At 47.4% G+C, this 17,103-nt stretch overlaps 1 protein-coding gene across 4 annotated transcripts in view; it reads left to right on the top strand.

Annotated features, from left to right (window-relative positions):
- Positions 1–16,574, top strand: part of LOC121845294 (fibronectin-like) — a 35,697-nt gene extending 19,123 nt beyond the window's left edge. For 3 of the 4 annotated variants that reach the window (XM_042316369.1, XM_042316366.1, XM_042316367.1), the window contains 6 exons: positions 657–932; positions 5,153–5,236; positions 5,321–5,719; positions 14,917–15,056; positions 15,299–15,408; positions 15,898–16,574. In XM_042316369.1, coding sequence (XP_042172303.1) covers positions 657–932; positions 5,153–5,236; positions 5,321–5,719; positions 14,917–15,056; positions 15,299–15,408; positions 15,898–16,030 — 1,142 coding nt within the window. In that variant the 3' untranslated portion in view covers positions 16,031–16,574. The remainder of the gene's footprint in view (positions 1–656; positions 933–5,152; positions 5,237–5,320; positions 5,720–14,916; positions 15,057–15,298; positions 15,409–15,897) is intronic. The other variant, XM_042316368.1, reaches the window with a different exon arrangement.
- The last annotated feature ends 529 nt before the right edge of the window (positions 16,575–17,103 follow it).

The following is a 17,103-nucleotide window of genomic DNA, read 5'->3' as shown; positions in this document are numbered from 1 at the left end:
CTCTTAAATACCAGCAGGGCCAGCACAGCTGTAACACATACTGACTAACGAGGTGACTCCAATCAGAGCGCCCAGCCTAGTCAACCTCTAAATGGATAGAGAAACTGAAACTCGTAACAGAACCGAAACCCGTAACAGTCAGCATGGGGTGTAAAGGTCCAGTATCTTCCCTGATGAGTTATATATGATGGTGAATTCCCAGATCTCATCATGCAGTTTGGTGCTGATATCATTAAACATTGTTTATAATACAGTGTCTGAATTGGCTGTCTTCTATTCCTGTGAGTCATTATATCAAGGAGTTGATCTGCCTCTGATTGCTTTAACTTTATCAGTAGTACAGTATTAAACACTTGTTATTGTGGAGAGGATTTATAATCACAACATTTTTTCATTTATATTGATTTATCTTTTGTGGCAACAATCTGGCTGCAGGACAGCACCGTTACTAAATGAATATAGCAGAAACCCTTCATTTGTGTTACTTTACAAATCCAACTGCTGTTGTGTGACGTCTGTTTTTAACTTATTTCTTCCCATATCTAAAGGAATTGCAAGCTGGCCTTTTCTACTTCATTACAACTATTCTACTTTCCCTTCTGTAGTTTATTTCTAGAATTAATCTATAGCACTGACAATAATGTATTTTCCCTTAGTACTTCCTGCTCCAGACCAGCTGACTGTTGACTCAGTGGACACCACATCAGCTGCTGTTAGCTGGAGCCAGCCACCAGGATTGAACCAAACCCAACATCATTATCATTACCAAATCTCCTACCAGTGTCCAGGGACAAAACCACACATCACTACCACATCTTCACACAGCATCAGTCTCTCTGACCTGCAATGTGGTACTCAGTACTCCGTCACTGTCTGCACTGTGCTGGAAAATGGAAAGCAAAGTCAACTGGTGTCAACAACCCTAACCACAGGTAAGGAATTATCCTACTAAAGTATTATGTTTGGTGTCAAAGTTTATAAGATCTTAACTAGATATCAAAATAACCTCCTACATAGGCGATTACATCACCTGGTTTAAACATCTCTAGAGACTATATCACTCTCTTCATTACTCAATGCCTAGGTTTACCTCCAATGTACTCACATCCTACCTTACCTTTGTCTGTACATTTTGCCTTGAATCTATGCTATCGTGCCCAGAAACCTGCTCCTTTTACTCTTTGTTTACGAATGTGCTAGACGGCCAGTTCTTATAGCATTTAGCCGTACCCTTATCCTACTTCTCCTCTGTTCCTCTGGTGATGTAGAGGTTAATCCAGAACCTGCAGTGCCTAGCTCCACTCCCACTCCCCAGGTGCTCTCATTTGTTAACTTCTGCAACCGTAAAAGCCTTGGTTTCATGCATGTTAACATTAGAAGCCTACTCCCTAAGTTTGTTTTACTCACTGCTTTAGCACACTCTGCCAACCCGGATGTCTTAGCCATGTCTGAATCCTGGCTTAGGAAAACCACAAAACCCCCTGAAATTTCCATCCCTAACTATAACATTTTCTGCCAAGATAGAACTGCCAAAGGTGGCGGTATTGCAATCTACTGCAAAGATAACCTGCAGAGTTCTGTCTTACTATCCAGGTCTGTACCCAAACAATGCGAGCTTCTACTTCTAAAAATGAACCTTTCCAGAAACAAGTCTCTCACCGTTGCCACTTGCTATAGACCACCCTCTGCCCCCAGTTGTGCCCTCGACACCATATGTGAATTGATTGCCACCCATCTATCTTCTGAGCTTAACCCCGGCCATCCTACAATCTAAGCTTGATGCCCTCAATCTCACACAATTTATCAATGAACCTACCAGGTACAACCCCAAATCCGTAAACACGGGCACCCTCATAGATATCATTCTAACTAACTCGCCCTACAAATACACCTCTGCTGTTTTCAATCAAGATCTCAGCAATCACTGCCTCATTGCCTGCATCCGTAATGGGTCTGCGATAAAACGACCACCCCTCATCAGTGTCAAACGCTCCCTAAAATACTTCAGCGAGCAGGCCTTTCTAATCGACCTGGCCAGGGTATCCTGGAATGACATTGACCTCATCCCGTCAGTAGAGGATGCCTGGTTGTTCTTTAAAAGTGCCTTCCTCAACATCTTAAATAAGCATGCTCCATTCAAAAAATGTAGAACCAGGAATAGATATAGCCCTTGGTTCACTCCAGACGTGACCAGCAAAAAAACATCCTGTGGCGTTCTGCATTAGTATCGAATAGCTCCTGTGATATGCAATTTTTCAGGGAAGTTAGGAACCAATATACACAGGCTGTTAGGAAAGCTAAGGCTAGCTTTTTCAATCAGAAATTTACATCCTGTAGTACAAACTCCGAAATGTTCTTGGACACTGTAAAGTCCATGGAGAATAAGAGCACCTCCTCCCAGCTACCCACTGCTCTGAGGCTAGGAAACACTGTTACCACCAATAAATCCAGTATAATTGAGAATTTCAATAAGCATTTCTCTATGCACCCTCCACAGCAACCCGCCCAAGCCCCCATCATTTCTCCTTCACCCATATCCAGATAGCTTATGTTCTGAAAGAGCTTGCAAAATCTGGACCCCTACAAATCAGCCGGGCTGGACAATCTGGAACCTCTCTTTCTAAAATGATCTCTCGAAATTGTTGCAACACCTATTACTAGCCTGTTCAACCTCTCTTTCATATTGTCTGAGATTCCCAAAGATTGGAAAGCTGCCGCGGTCATCCCCCTCTTCAAAGGGGGAGACACTCTAGACGCAAACTGCTACATACCTATATCTATCCTACCTCTCTAAGGTCTTCGAAAGCCAAGTTAACAAACAGATTAACGACCATTTCGTATCCCAACGTACCTTCTCCGCTATGCAATCTGTTTTCGGAGCTGGTCAAGGGTGCACCTCAGCCACGCTCAAGCTCCTTAACAATATCATAACCGCCATCGACAAAAGACATTACTGTGCAGCCGTGTTCATCGACCTGGCCAAAGCTTTCGACTCTGTCAATCACCACATTCTTATTGGCAGACTCAACAGCCTTGGTTTCTCAAATGATTGCCTCGCCTGGTTCACCAACTACTTCTCTGATAGAGTTCAGTGTGTCAAATCGGAGGGCCTGTTGTCCGGACCTCTGGCAGTCTCTATGGGGGTGCCACAGGGTTCAATTCTCAGGCCGACTCTCTTCTCTGTCTACATCAATGATGTCGCTCTTTCTGCTGGTGATTATCTGATCCACCTCTACACAGACGACACCATTCTGTATACTTTTTGCCCCTCTTTGGACACTGTGTTAACTAACCTCCAGACGAGCTTCAATGCCATACAACTCTCCTTCCATGGCCTCCAACTGCTCTTAAATGCAAGTAAAACTAAATGCATGCTCTTCAACCGATCATTGCCCGCACCTGCCCGCCCATCCAGCATCACTGGATTGCTCTGACTTAGAATACGTGGATAACTACAAATACCTAGGTGTCAGGATAGACTGTAAACTCTCCTTCCAGACCCACATTAAGCATCTCCAATTCAAAATGAAATCTAGAATCGGCTTCCTAATTCGCAACAAAGCATCCTTCACTCATGCTGCCTAACATACCCTCGTAAAACTGACCATCCTACCAATCCTCGACTTCGGCTATGTCATCTATAAAATAGCCTCCAACACTCTACTCCACAAATTGCATGCAGTCTATCATAGTGCCATCCGTTTTGTCACCAAAGCCCTATACACTACCCACCACTGCGACCTATACGCTCTCGTTGGCTGGCCCTCGCTTCATACTCGTCACCAAACCCACTGGCTACAGGTTATCTACACGTCTTTGCTAGGTAATGCCCCGCCTTATCTCAGCTCGCTGGTCACCATAGCAGCACCCACTCGTAACACGCGCTCCAGAAGGTATATTTCACTGGTCACCCCCAAAGCCAATTCCTCCTTTGGTCACCTTTCCTTCCAGTTCTCGGCTGCCAATGACTGGAGCAAACTGCAAAAATCACTGAAGCTGGAGACTCCTATCTCCCTCACTAGATTTAAGCACCAGTTGCCAGAGCAGCTCTCAGATCACTGCACCTGGACATAGCCCATCTGTAAAAAGCCCATCCAACTACCTCATCCCCATACTGTATTTATTTGCTTTTCTTGCTCCTTTGTACCCCAGTATTTCTACTTGCACGTCCATCTTTTGCACATCTACCATTCCAGTGTTTAATTGCCATATTGTAATTACTTCGCCACCATGGCCTATTTATTGCCTTAACTCCCTTATCATACCTCATTTGCACTCAGTATATACTTTTTTTCCTACTGTATTATTGACTGTATGTTTTGTTTATTCCATGTGTCACTCTGGGTTGTTGTATGTGTCGAACTGCTATGCTTTATCTTGGCCAGGTTGCAGTTGCAAATGAGAACTTGTTCTCCACTAGCCTACCTGGTTAAATAGAGGTGAAATAAATGAATAAATACTTTAGTAATCATAATGTATGTGTCAGCATGGGATGTAAAGGTACATTTTCTTTGACTACTATTCTACTTTTCCTCCTGTTCAAGAGTATAGAAATCCTCATAATTTCATTGATAATTTTAGCGTAATTATTTCTATATAGTCTATACTTTCTCACTCTGAACTTCTAACTCCAGTGGGAAGGGTGTGACTTCTTGACAACGATCACAATGTCTCCAACGTACAACGCTCCTGGAGCAATTAGGATGAAGTGCCTTGTTCAAGGGCACAACATATTTTTCACCTTGTCCGCTCCGGTATTCAAACCTGCAACTTTCGGTTATTGGCACAACACTGTAACCTCGAGGCTGCCTGCCTCTACCTTACCCCTAACTACAGTGCCCGTTAATATTGAGGCTACCTGCCTCTACCTACAGTGCCCTTTTTCAGGTGCGAGCTTTCACATTGCATTTGTTTTAGGGGGCAGGAGAATTGACGAGGAGAAAACTCAAAATAACTTTGATTGCTTTAATTATACTTTTTTTACACTGCAAATTGTAACTATTTTTAATGCCATGAGAGGTAGCGGATCCAGCCAAATAGGTTCTGGAATGCATCAGTCCAAAACTGAAAGGTGCCAGATCCTGTTCTAAAGCATCGATCATACAAGTAAAACACATGACCAATTATCTGACTTTAATAACTTGTTATTCAGAACATTTTCAGTGGTGGAAGAGACCCTCCACAGTTGCTGCAGTGTTTGTTCTACTGGCTGTGATCATGGGCCTGCGGGATTCCTGTAAGTGAACATTGTTTTTTACTAAAACATTTGTAGTCAATGTTGTGACAGTTACACATTTTGATTGAGTTTTCCCTTTTACAGATGCAGCTGCAGAGAGAGACCAGCTACAGACAATTTACAACACCCTGACTAAAGAGAGAGACCAGCTACAGAATAGTCTAAATACAAGGACCACAGAGAGAGACCAGTTACAGAATAGTCTAAATACCAGGACCACAGAGAGAGACCAGTTACAGAATAGTCTAAATACCAGGACCACAGAGAGAGACCAGCTACAGAATAGTCTAAATACCAGGACCACAGAGAGAGACCAGCTACAGAATAGTCTAAATACCAGGACCACCGAGAGAGACCAGTTACAGAATAGTCTAAATACCAGGACCACTGAAATAGATGAGTTGATGAAGAGTCTGAACACTACAACTATGGAGCGTGACCAGCTACAGAAGGAGAAAGAAATGCTGAACTGGAAGATCAATGGTAAGGACAGCCCCCCCACACAGTTTCGGTAGTTGACCTGTTATTTCACACCCAAGCAAATTCAAGAAGTATTGTCAGCGCTAGCCGTGGCCATTAGGAACAGTAACAAATGACAGGAACTGTGTTTTGCCGTAGTGCTCAACACATGCCACAGGAGATCAGAGTTAATCAGAACTACATACCTCGAACACCCTCAGATTTAGGTTTGTCAGTCAAGGAAGTTAGATAAATTGTTGTTGGACATTTTTTATAATTCACCAGTGACCTTGTGGTTAGTGTTCGCCCTGAGATTGGAAGTATTGAGAGTTCGATCCCCGACCGAGTCATATGAAAGGCTGTAAAATGTTACCCGATGAGTGTCTGCTTGGCACTCAGCATAAAGGAGATAAAGCGGAGGTCCTACGATAGACTAGTGTCCAGCGGGTGTACTTACATTTTAATTTTATTTAAACAGGATCAACTAGGACCAATGTCTCATTTGCAGTAGAGCCCTGTTTTCAATACAAAGAAATAAAACACATACATGCACAACTACTTAGACACAAGACATATACACCTTAAGAAAACAATCACAATTAACAGTTAAAAACTGTTCGACATGTAAGGTGCATCACAACTGAAGGGACATTTTCTGATCTGTGTAGAAACTGTGGGGATCTGAAGTGTAATGAAATACATTGACCCAGTTTTTAATTAGTAATTCTAGAAGAGACTAGAGATGTCAGATACATTGGAAGTTGTTACTTGTACATCAAGCTGCCTCTACAGAAACAGGAGACTAGATCATATGAGATGTTCTGGCCCCTCATAAGCCAAGGCTCATGCAAAGCTACTTATTGAATGTGTGAATAAATAATAGTTGTAAAAGTTATGTTTAACGTGTAAATGTCAGATACACTGAACAAAAATATAAACACAACATGTGTTGGTCTCATGTTTCATGAGCAGAAATAAAAGATACCAGAAATGCTCCATACACACAAAAAGCCAGTTTCTATCAAATGCTCAGATTTGTTTTAATCTCTGTTAGTGAGCATTTCTCCTTTGCCAAGATGATCCATCCACCTGAAAGGTGTGGCATATCAAGAAGCTGATTAAACAGCATCATAATTACACAGGTGCAACTTGTGCTGGGGACAATAAAAGGACACACTAAATTGTGCAGTTTTGTCCACAACACAGATGTCTCAAGTTGAGGGATCATGCAATTGGCATGGCAACTACAAGAATGTCGACCAGAGCTGTTGCCAGATAATTGAATGTTCATTTCTCTACCGTAAGCCGCCTCCAACGTTGTTTTAGAGAATTGGTCAGTACGTCCACCCGGCCTCACAACCCCAGACCACGTGTAACCACGCCAGCTCAGGACCTCCACATCTGACTCCTTCACCTGCCACCCGGACAGCTGATGAAACTGAAGGTTTGCACAATCGATGAATTTCTGCACAAACTGTTAGAAATCGTCTCCGGGAAGCTCTTCTGCATGTAGCAAGGATCTGTACACATTTCCTGGAAGATGAAAATGTCCCAGTTCTTCCATGTCCTGAATAGTCACCAGACATGTCACCCATTGAGCATGTCTGTGATGCTCTGGATTGACATGTACGACAGTGTGTTCCAGTTCCCGCCAATATCCAGCAACTTTGCACAGGCATTGAAGTGGAGTGGGACAACATTCCACAGGCCACAATCAACAGCCTGATCAACTCTATGAAGGAGACAAATGATGGTTGTCTGATCCACACCCCTACCTTTTATTTAAGATATCTGTGCCCAACAGATGCATATCTGTATTCCCAGTCATGTGAAATCCATACATTAGGGCCTACATTTTTTTATTTCTGTCACGGGATTCTTCTGTTGAAGGAGAGGCGGACCAAAACTCAGCGTGGTTATTTAGATACATCTTTAATAAAGATGAAAATAGAACAATATACAAAAAGAAGAAACGTGAAAAACCGAAAACAGACCTATCTGGTGTAACAAACACAAAGACAGGAACAATCACCCACAAAACCCAACACAAAACAGGCTACCTAAATATGGCTCCCAATCAGAGACAATGACTAACACCTGCCCCTGATTGAGAACCATATCAGGCCCAAACACAGAAACAGACAAACAAGACATCCAACATAGAATGCCCACTCAGATCACACCCTGACCAAACAAAACAGAACATACAAAGCAAACTATGGTCAGGGTGAACCAGTACCCCCCCCCCAAGGTGTGGACTCCGGCCGCAAAACCTGGACCTATTGGGGAGTGTCTGGGTGGGCATCTGTCCGCGGTGGCGGCTCTGGTGCTGGACGTGGCCCCCACTTCACCATAGTCTTAGTCCGCCCCATTGTCCGCTTCCGTGGCCTCCTAACCACGGTGACCCTTCTAAATGAACCCACTGGACTGAGGGGCAGCTCGGGACAGAGGGGCAGCTCGGGACAGAGGGGCAGCTCGGGACAGAGGGGCAGCTCGGGACAGAGGGGCAGCTCGGGACAGAGGGGCAGCTCGGGACAGACTGACAACTCTGGCAGATCCTGGCTGACTGGCGGCTCTGGCGGATCCTGGCTGACTGGCGGCACTGGCGGATCATGGCTGACTGGCGGCTCCAGGCAGACTGGCGGCTCCAGGCAGACTGGCGGCTCCAGGCAGACTGGCGGCTCCAGGCAGACTGGCGGCTCCAGGCAGACTGGCGGCTCCAGGCAGACTGGCGGCTCCAGGCAGACTGGCGGCACTGGCGGCTCCTTGCAGACTGGCGGCGCTGGGCAGACTGGCGGCACTGTTGGCGCTGGGCAGACGGGAGACTCTGATGGCGCTGGGCAGACGGGTAGCTCAGGCGGCGCCGGGCAGACGAGACTCCAGCGGTGCTGGAGAGGAGGGAGGCTCCGGCGGCGCCGGACAGGCGGGAGACTCCGGCGGCATCGGAGAGGAGGGAGGCTCCGGCGGTGCCGGACAGGCGGGAGCACCAGTAGGGACGAGACGGAGACACAGCCTGGTGCGGGGGGCTGCCACCCGAGGGCTGGTGCGTGGAGGTGGTACCGGATAGACAGGACCGTGCAGGCGCACTGGAGCTCTTGAGCACCGAGCCTGCCCAACCTTACCTGGTTGAATGCTCCCGGTCGCCCTGCCAGTGCGGCGAGGTGGAATAGCCCGCACTGGGCTATGCAGGCGAACCGGGGACACCATGCACAAGGCTGGTGCCATGCAAGCCGGCCCAAGGAGACGCACTGGAGACCAGATGCGTAGAGCCGGCTTCATGGCACTTGGCTCGATGCCCACTCTAGCCTGGCCGATACGCGGAGCTGGTATGTACCGCACAGGACTATGCACCCGCACTGGGGACACCGTGCGCTCCACAGCATAACACGGTGCCTGCCCTGTCTCTCTCACCCCCCGGTAAGCACAGGAAGTTGGCGCAGGTCTCCTACCTGGCTTCGCCACACTTCCTGTGTGCCCCCCCAAGAACTTTTTGGGGCTGACTCTCGGGCTTCCATCCGCTCTGCCGTGCTAGCTCCTCATAATGCCGCCTCTCTGCTTTCGCTGCCTCCAGCTCGGCTTTGGGGCGGCAATATTCCCCCGGCTCTGCCCAGGGTCCTTTCCCGTCTAGGATCTCCTCCCAAGTCCATTTCTCCAAATAGTGCTGCCTCTCCCACTGCTGCTGCTGCTGCTTCTCCTGCTGCCTCTGTTGCTTCTCCTGCTTCCGCTGACTGTCACCACGCCGCTTGGTCCTGTTGTGGTGGGTGATTCTGTCACGGGATTCTTCTGTTGAAGGAGAGGCGGACCAAAACTCAGCGTGGTTATTTAGATACATCTTTATTAAAGATGAAAATAGAACAATATACAAAAACAAGAAACGTGAAAAACCGAAAACAGCCCTATTTTTTTATTTTTTTTATAAAAAATCATTTATTACCTTCAATACCATTCATTCTTTACAACTCATAATTTTCATACATACTCCAATAATGGTATTTTAATTTAACTAAACAAAAACCCCAAACAAAACCTCAGGGGAGCATCTTCCCTCCCCGTCACCCTACAAACTACCTTTCCCTATCTCCCCGTCCCTAATCTATCCCCTTACAAATCTAAATGACACCCAGCCCTAAACCCCCCTTCCACCTCTCCCGAGCAGCATGCTGCCCCCACTTCCTCTCCTCCCTCTTCATCCTCCCCCTCAAATCTCCTTCCACCCTCCTCACTATCCCTTCCACCCCCCAATCTCTCCCTGTCTTCACCATGTTCTGCCTGGCTTCCCACAGCCCCCGTTTAAAGAGACTCATGAGAAGCCAGAGCAGAAACCTGTCCCTATCCGTCCCTCTCGCTGTCCCTACACCTCTCTCTAACCTGGCCCACGTCAACACAAAATCCCCCCTTACCAAACCTAACAACACCCGTGCCTCTAGCCCATACTACTCCGGCAAAGGCACAGTCCAAAAAGACATGGCTCAGTCTCCTCCCTGCCACAAGAGGATCTTGGACAGGTGGGGGATTGCACCAAACTATACCGATACATGATGGAACGTACCGGCAAGCACTTATGGAGGCTCAACCAATTCAGGTCCTTGAGCCTGTTGTCCAGACCCCGCGTCTGCACTCCCTCCCAGACCACTTCCGAGATGCCCACTACAGGCGCCGGACTCCCTGCCTTTCTGACCTCCTCGTACAGGTGCCTGTGATCTAAACCTACTCGGGCAACTTCAACCTCAGGGTGCGCACGCAGCCACTTGGCCGCATGACCAAAGTGCCACGGCAGCTGTTCCGCCCGAGGACCCGTGTTAGACCACACCATTACGCTTCTCGCCCAATACGAGAAGAACACCCGCAGGAGGTAACCGGACGGGTGTATCACTGGATGAGCAAGCTCCGTTAACAAGAAAGAAACAAAAATTGCGTCCAGCTTGAGGGGGAAATGTGGTACCCCCCTACCTCCCTCCACGATGGGACAGAGCATGCGTGCCCTGGCGACCCACTCGCACCTGCACTCCACATGAACTGAAACACAAGCCTCACTAGAGGCCTCCTCAGACAAGCCGGCAATGGGTAGATGTACCCCAAATACAAAAGAGACTGCAACACATCCACCTTTAGGACCAGGACTTTGCCCATAAAAGACAAATACCTAGCCTTCCACATTGCTAGCTTCCTCTGTACCACTGCGATACGCATGTTCCAGTTTAGCGTCGCTGAGCCGGAGGTCTCAAAATGGACCCCGAGAATCCTCAGGGCCCCCTCACAGAGAGAACCCCCCGGGCACATCCGTTCTACCGCGCCATCTTCCGAAAAACTTGACGGAAGACTTTGCATGGTTCAGAACCGCTCCCGACGCTCGGGTTAAATCCCCAAAGATGGCAAGGGACCTTGTCAGGCACGAGTCCTTGCACAGCAGCAAGGAAGTGTCGTCGGCGTACTGCGTCATCTTAACACGCAGCCCACCACTTCCAGGGATCAACAAGCCTTCCAGCCCTGTGTCTGCCCTAATGGCAGCCCCCAGAGGCTCCATGTACAGAACGAAGAGGAGAGCCGAGAGTGGGCACCCCTGCCTGACCCCAGACGAGAGGTCAAAAACGTCACCCAAGTGACTATTTACACTAATTCGGCACCCCGCTCCGACATATAATGTACGAATCCATCCTATGAACTTCTCCCCAAATCCTAATCGACCTAACACTCTGAATAAAAAGGATCTATTCACGTGATCAAAGGCTTTCGCCTGATCTAGCACTGCTACCATTAAAGGCAGTCCTCTATCTTCAACCCAAGCGATGGAGTCCCTGATTAACTGTAGGTTCCATCTAATAGAGCGGCCCTCTACCCCGCACGTCTGATCCTCATGGACGACGTAGGGAAGGGCTGTGCGCAACCGGTCTGCTAAAACCTTTGCAAGTAGCTTGTAATCTACACACAGCATGGTCAACGGCAGCCAGTTGCCAAGGTCTGTTACTTCCCCCTTCTTATATAAAAGTGACAGCACACCAACAGCCATTGATCCCCCCCGGGACCCCCGTCTCAAGGATGGCCTTCAAGACTTCGAGGACCACTGGTCCAAGTATACCCCAAGACTTGAGATAAAACTCAGCCGGCAGCCCATCCATCCCAGGCACCTTCCCTTTTCCCATCCTCCTAAGAGCGCTCTCAACCTCTTCTAGTGAGATCTGGGCCTCCATCACTTCTCTAATGTCCCCTGGCAACCGCCTGGACAAGTGTTCTAAAAACACATTTCCCTGCTCTACATCTATTTCCCTTTCCTTAAATAAACCTTGGAAATGATCAGTTGTCACCCTGACCATATCCTCTGGTTCTCTAACTATACCATTTTCTTCCCTAACGCCATGCATTACCTTCCTACTCTGTCTGGCCCTAACCGACTTAAAGAACATAGCGGAACAAGTCTCATTGTGTTCTAGAAAGCCACTATGCGCACGCTCCAGGAAAGCTCGAGCCTTCTGCTCCTGCAACTCCCTGAGCTGCGCCTTTAGGGTTGCGGATCTCTCCCAGTCAATCGACCCGCCGAGGTTGCCTGCCTCGTACTCGAGTTCAATTAACCTTTGGATACGATCCACCTCCCTCCTCTCCTCCCTTTTTTCCCTCTTGCAATACCCTATTATAAAAGCCCTAATCCTCACCTTAACTAATTCCCACCACTCTAACACCCCCTCGCACATGGACCGGAGGCTTTCAAGCCTCCAAAAGAAACCAAAAAACCCGTCAACAAAAGCCTGCTCCTCCAGCACATCCCGATCTAACTTCCAGTACCCCCTACCAGACTGGCGACCCCACCTGCAGGAGCACCCCGTCGTGATCCGAAAAGAAAACAGGCAACAGCCGCCCAGACAACTTACCCAAAGACCTGGGTACAAAAATATAGTCGAGCCTCCGCTCAACCCCCCTGGAGTTGCGCCATGTAGGACCGGCCATTTTCGGAGTAGTGTGCAGGCCACCATCAACCAGACCATGGCAAGTCATTAGCCCGGTGATGGCGCCTGCACTGCTATCCCCCCTATTCCTAAATCTGTATTAAAATCCCCCCCTATCACTAATTTCCTATTTGTGACACACAGGGGCGTCAGACAGTCCACCATCTCCCTCCTGTCTGCCACCACCTGTGGCCCATACACTACCACTAATCTAAATTTACAATCCCTTATCGTGACATCCACCCCTATAACCCTCCCTTGCATCACCACAAAAGAACCCTCCACTTTTACCTCCCTGTGCCCACACAAAATCCCTACCCCCGATGAGTGCACCCCCCCAATACCCCAAACCGACTCCCCCTTGTCCCACTCCCTCTTAAACCTACTAACATCCCCTCCATCCCTCAGGTGAACATCCTGTAAAAAACAAAAATCAAACCCCACACCCTCCAAATAACTAAAAACCGCCCTCCTCTTAACATAATCCCTTAAACCCCTTACATTTAAACTAACAAAAGTAAAATTAGACCCCATGAAATAATAAAATCATGTAATACACTCAAATTCTAAACCCAGACAGAAAAAAACAAAAACAGGAAACTCACCCGATGCTCCCCTGCTCCATATCTACCTGTGAAAACACCATCCGTACTCCCGACATCCCCCCCTCTTCCTCCATCTCACCAACCCAGGATGCAGGAATAGTGTTTGGCTCCAGAGTGCCCTGCACCCTGGGTCTACCCCCACACTCCTCCCCCTCCCCAGTGCTGCAGCTGGTTTGGAAAAAAATAGGGGAGGCTGAGTCCCCAAACAAAAAACTCCCCACCTCCTCCTGTACCCAGTCCTGAGTCTTGTTAGGTGCGACCCCACCCAACATAAGTTGAGGGCCTGGGGAAACCAGCAGCAACCCAGAGGTTTCTCCCACCCCATCACTCTCTTGACCATCCCCTCCCTCTCATTGTCGGCCAATCGCACCCTCCTCTTCATTCTCTTCTTTGGTGATGGCGGCAGTGGAGAGATACCACCCTCCCCCCCCGCCAGTTCCTCCACCATACCCCTCATCTCTTCCACCAGGGCACTTTCCCCCCACTCCACTTGCTCTTCCACCGTCTCCTTCTCCAACACTCCTCCCTCGCTTTCTTCTCTCTCATGCTCCTCCACTCGGTTGCCTTCTTCCACCGCTTTTCCTGGTTCTCCTACTCCCGTGCCTTCTGTTTCCTTCTCTCTTCCATCCGCCGCTTCTTGATCCTCCTCCTTCCTTGCGACCCTCCCCTCTGGACCTGTACTCTGGTCATGAGGCGTGCTTCCTTCCCCTCCTCTTCTTCCCCCGCTCCTGCTCCCCCCCCAGCCACAGACGCGTATGACCTCTGACAAGCCGGGCACCCCCACCACAGGTGTGCTAACGAGCCACACCCGTGGCACGCCTTAGGCTTGTCACAATCCTTCGCCTTGTGCTCCCCAGATCCACAAAATCTGCATTTTCTTGCGCTGCACGAGGCGAAGATGTGGCCATAGGCCATACAACGCCTGCAAAATGGAGGCTGACGTGCATAAAACAACGTCCCCCTGTCAGCCCCCAGGGAGAACATAGCAGGAGGATGGAGGTAGCCACCATGTCCCTTTGGGTCCTCCCTGAGGAGGGCCTGGAAGCCTCTCCTCCCATTCCAAAACCCAAGGGAGTCTTTGAGGTGCCTTGCTGAGGAGACGTTATCCATGTATCTCCCCAGAAAGGCCCTCACCTCTTCGTCCTTAACGTAAGGGTTGTAAATGTTGACAGTTACAACCCTAAAGTTGTTCCTCGCCAGGCTTGTTATTTCATAGTGGCTCATCGGCCTCTCACCTCCCACTGCTCTTGCCCTTCTCAGGATATCATCGTGTTTCTCCTCTGTATGTAGTGCCACGTCGTATGCTCCCTCCAACGAGTTGCCTTGGAAACAAAACACGTCCTTCACTGTCAGCTTTAGAATCCCCATCAATATAGTCCTTCCAAAAGTTTCCCGTCCTAAAGGCTCCAACTCCTTTTCCTTCCAAGCAAACCGAATCGTGTTGGCCAGCCCAATCCCAGGGACCGACCGTGTTGATGGATTTTGCACCATCTCCGCAAGGACAGAGCCTGGGCGCGAACCCAGAGTCTCTGGTGACACAGCTGGCACTGCAGTACAGCGCCCTTAACCACTGCGCCACCCGGGAGGCCATGTTCTTTTTATTTTAAATAACATTTGAGTGTCAAAGTCATAGTAAATGTCATTCAAGTAACACATATGGTAAATGTGAAACTTCTAGGGTCCTGTCCTGAAGGATGGAGAAGGTTTGGCTGCAGCTGTTACTACCTCTCTACTGAGGAGAAATCCTGGGAGGAGAGTAGACAGGACTGTCTGGAGAGAGGAGCAGATCTGGTGATCATTAACAGTGAAGAGGAACAGGTGAGAGACAGACATGTATCTAGCACTGCATCTCACTAGACACTCTGGTTCGAATCCAGGCTGTATCACAACCAGCCGTGAATGGGAGTCCCATAGGGCGGCGCACAATTGGCCCAGCGTCGTCTGGGTTTGACCGGTGTAGGCCGTCATTGTAAATAAGAATTTGTTCTCAGCTGATTTGCCCGGTTGAATAAAACATAAATGAGTTAAACTGTACCAATGTTTTTTCTGTTCCTCAACAGACATTCATCAATGGGTTTGAACCAGACAGTTATGCCTGGATTGGTCTGACTGACTCTGTTACTGAGGGGACCTGGAAATGGGTGGACGGCACCCCACTGACCACCCCAAGGTAAGAGACTACTGCTCTATAATAACACTGACCACCCCAAGGTAAGAGACTACTGCTCTATAATAACACTGACCACCCCAAGGTAAGAGACTACTGCTCTATAATAACACTGACCACCCCAAGGTAAGAGACTACTGCTCTATAATAACACTGACCACCCCAAGGTAAGAGACTACTGCTCTATAATAACACTGACCACCCCAAGGTAAGAGACTACTGCTCTATAATAACACTGACCACCCCAAGGTAAGAGACTACTGCTCTATAATAACACTGACCACCCCAAGGTAAGAGACTACTGATCTATAATAACACTGACCACCCCAAGGTAAGAAACTATTGATCTAATAACACTGACCACCTCAAGGTAAGAGACTACTGATCTATAATAACACTGACCACAGTGGAAGAAGTAGGACTGATTCTGTGTTGTTCATACTCTAGGTTCTGAAATAGAGGTCAGTCTAACTATGTGTTGTTCTACTACAGGTATTGGTGGAGTGGAGAGCCTGGTGGTGGTACGTACCAGAACTGTGGGGAAATCTATTACATATCGTCAGGTCAAGGAGTATGGAGGGATTATGATTGTACCTTTTCACAACAATGGATCTGTGAGAAATAGGCTTCTCATAGGTACTTTCTCTGCACTGCTGATTAATGAACTCTACTGTATGTTAATGATGTTCTGAAGACTGGTTTGATTTGATAGCTGTAGTTGAGTACAATTCTAGGAGAGAAACACATACAAACACATTCACACACACGAAGATAGTGATCTGAACCAGAGTCTCGCGCAGGAGAAGCCAACGTTTTAATTAGACAAAGAGGAAATTCCCTTTCGGGCCGAGAGCTGACACTGATTTTGAAGTTGCAGGCAGGGCTACCTCATCACATGACTATGAGCAACCAATCATGACCGAGTCATGTCCTCTACACAAGCTTTCACATAATTAATTTGTCAAACAATGATGTGTAGAATAGGGGTGTAATATCATTCAATAGCCGCTGTCAATCAATTACTGTTGTTTTACACTTCAAATACATTTAAAATGACTGTATATGTTTCAGGTAAACAGTAGGTTTGCTTCTTGTGCTTTATCATTCTGAACATAAACTATGTGTACTTCCTGCTAATTCAATAAATCATTAAACTGAGATTAAAGACATTTCCTGTCTAGTACATTATTGTTCTCTACTATGTTTAAGCGAACATGGAATCTAGAAGGACAAGACACCTCTGTTTTATACTTTAATATTAACATGGAATCTAGAAGGACAAGACACCTCTGTTTTATACTTTAATATTAACATGGAATCTAGAAGGACAAGACACCTCTGTTTTATACTTTAATATTAACATGGAGTCTAGAAGGACAAGACACCTCTGTTTTCTACTTTAATATTAACATGGAATCTAGAAGGACAAGACACCTCTGTTTTATACTTTAATATTAACATGGAATCTAGAAGGACAAGACACCTCTGTTTTATACTTTAATATTAACATGGAGTCTAGAAGGACAAGACACCTCTGTTTTCTACTTTAATATTAACATGGAATCTAGAAGGACAAGACACCTCTGTTTTATACTTTAATATTAACATGGAATCTAGAAGGACAAGACACCTCTGTTTTCTACTTTAATATTAACATGGAATCTAGAAGGACAAGACACCTCTGTTTTATACTTTAAT

The sequence above is a fragment of the Oncorhynchus tshawytscha genome, unplaced genomic scaffold (genome assembly GCF_018296145.1).
Source record: "Oncorhynchus tshawytscha isolate Ot180627B unplaced genomic scaffold, Otsh_v2.0 Un_contig_3182_pilon_pilon, whole genome shotgun sequence".
NCBI classification, from domain to species: Eukaryota; Metazoa; Chordata; class Actinopteri; order Salmoniformes; family Salmonidae; genus Oncorhynchus; species Oncorhynchus tshawytscha.
This window is presented reverse-complemented; position numbering and strand designations above follow the sequence as displayed.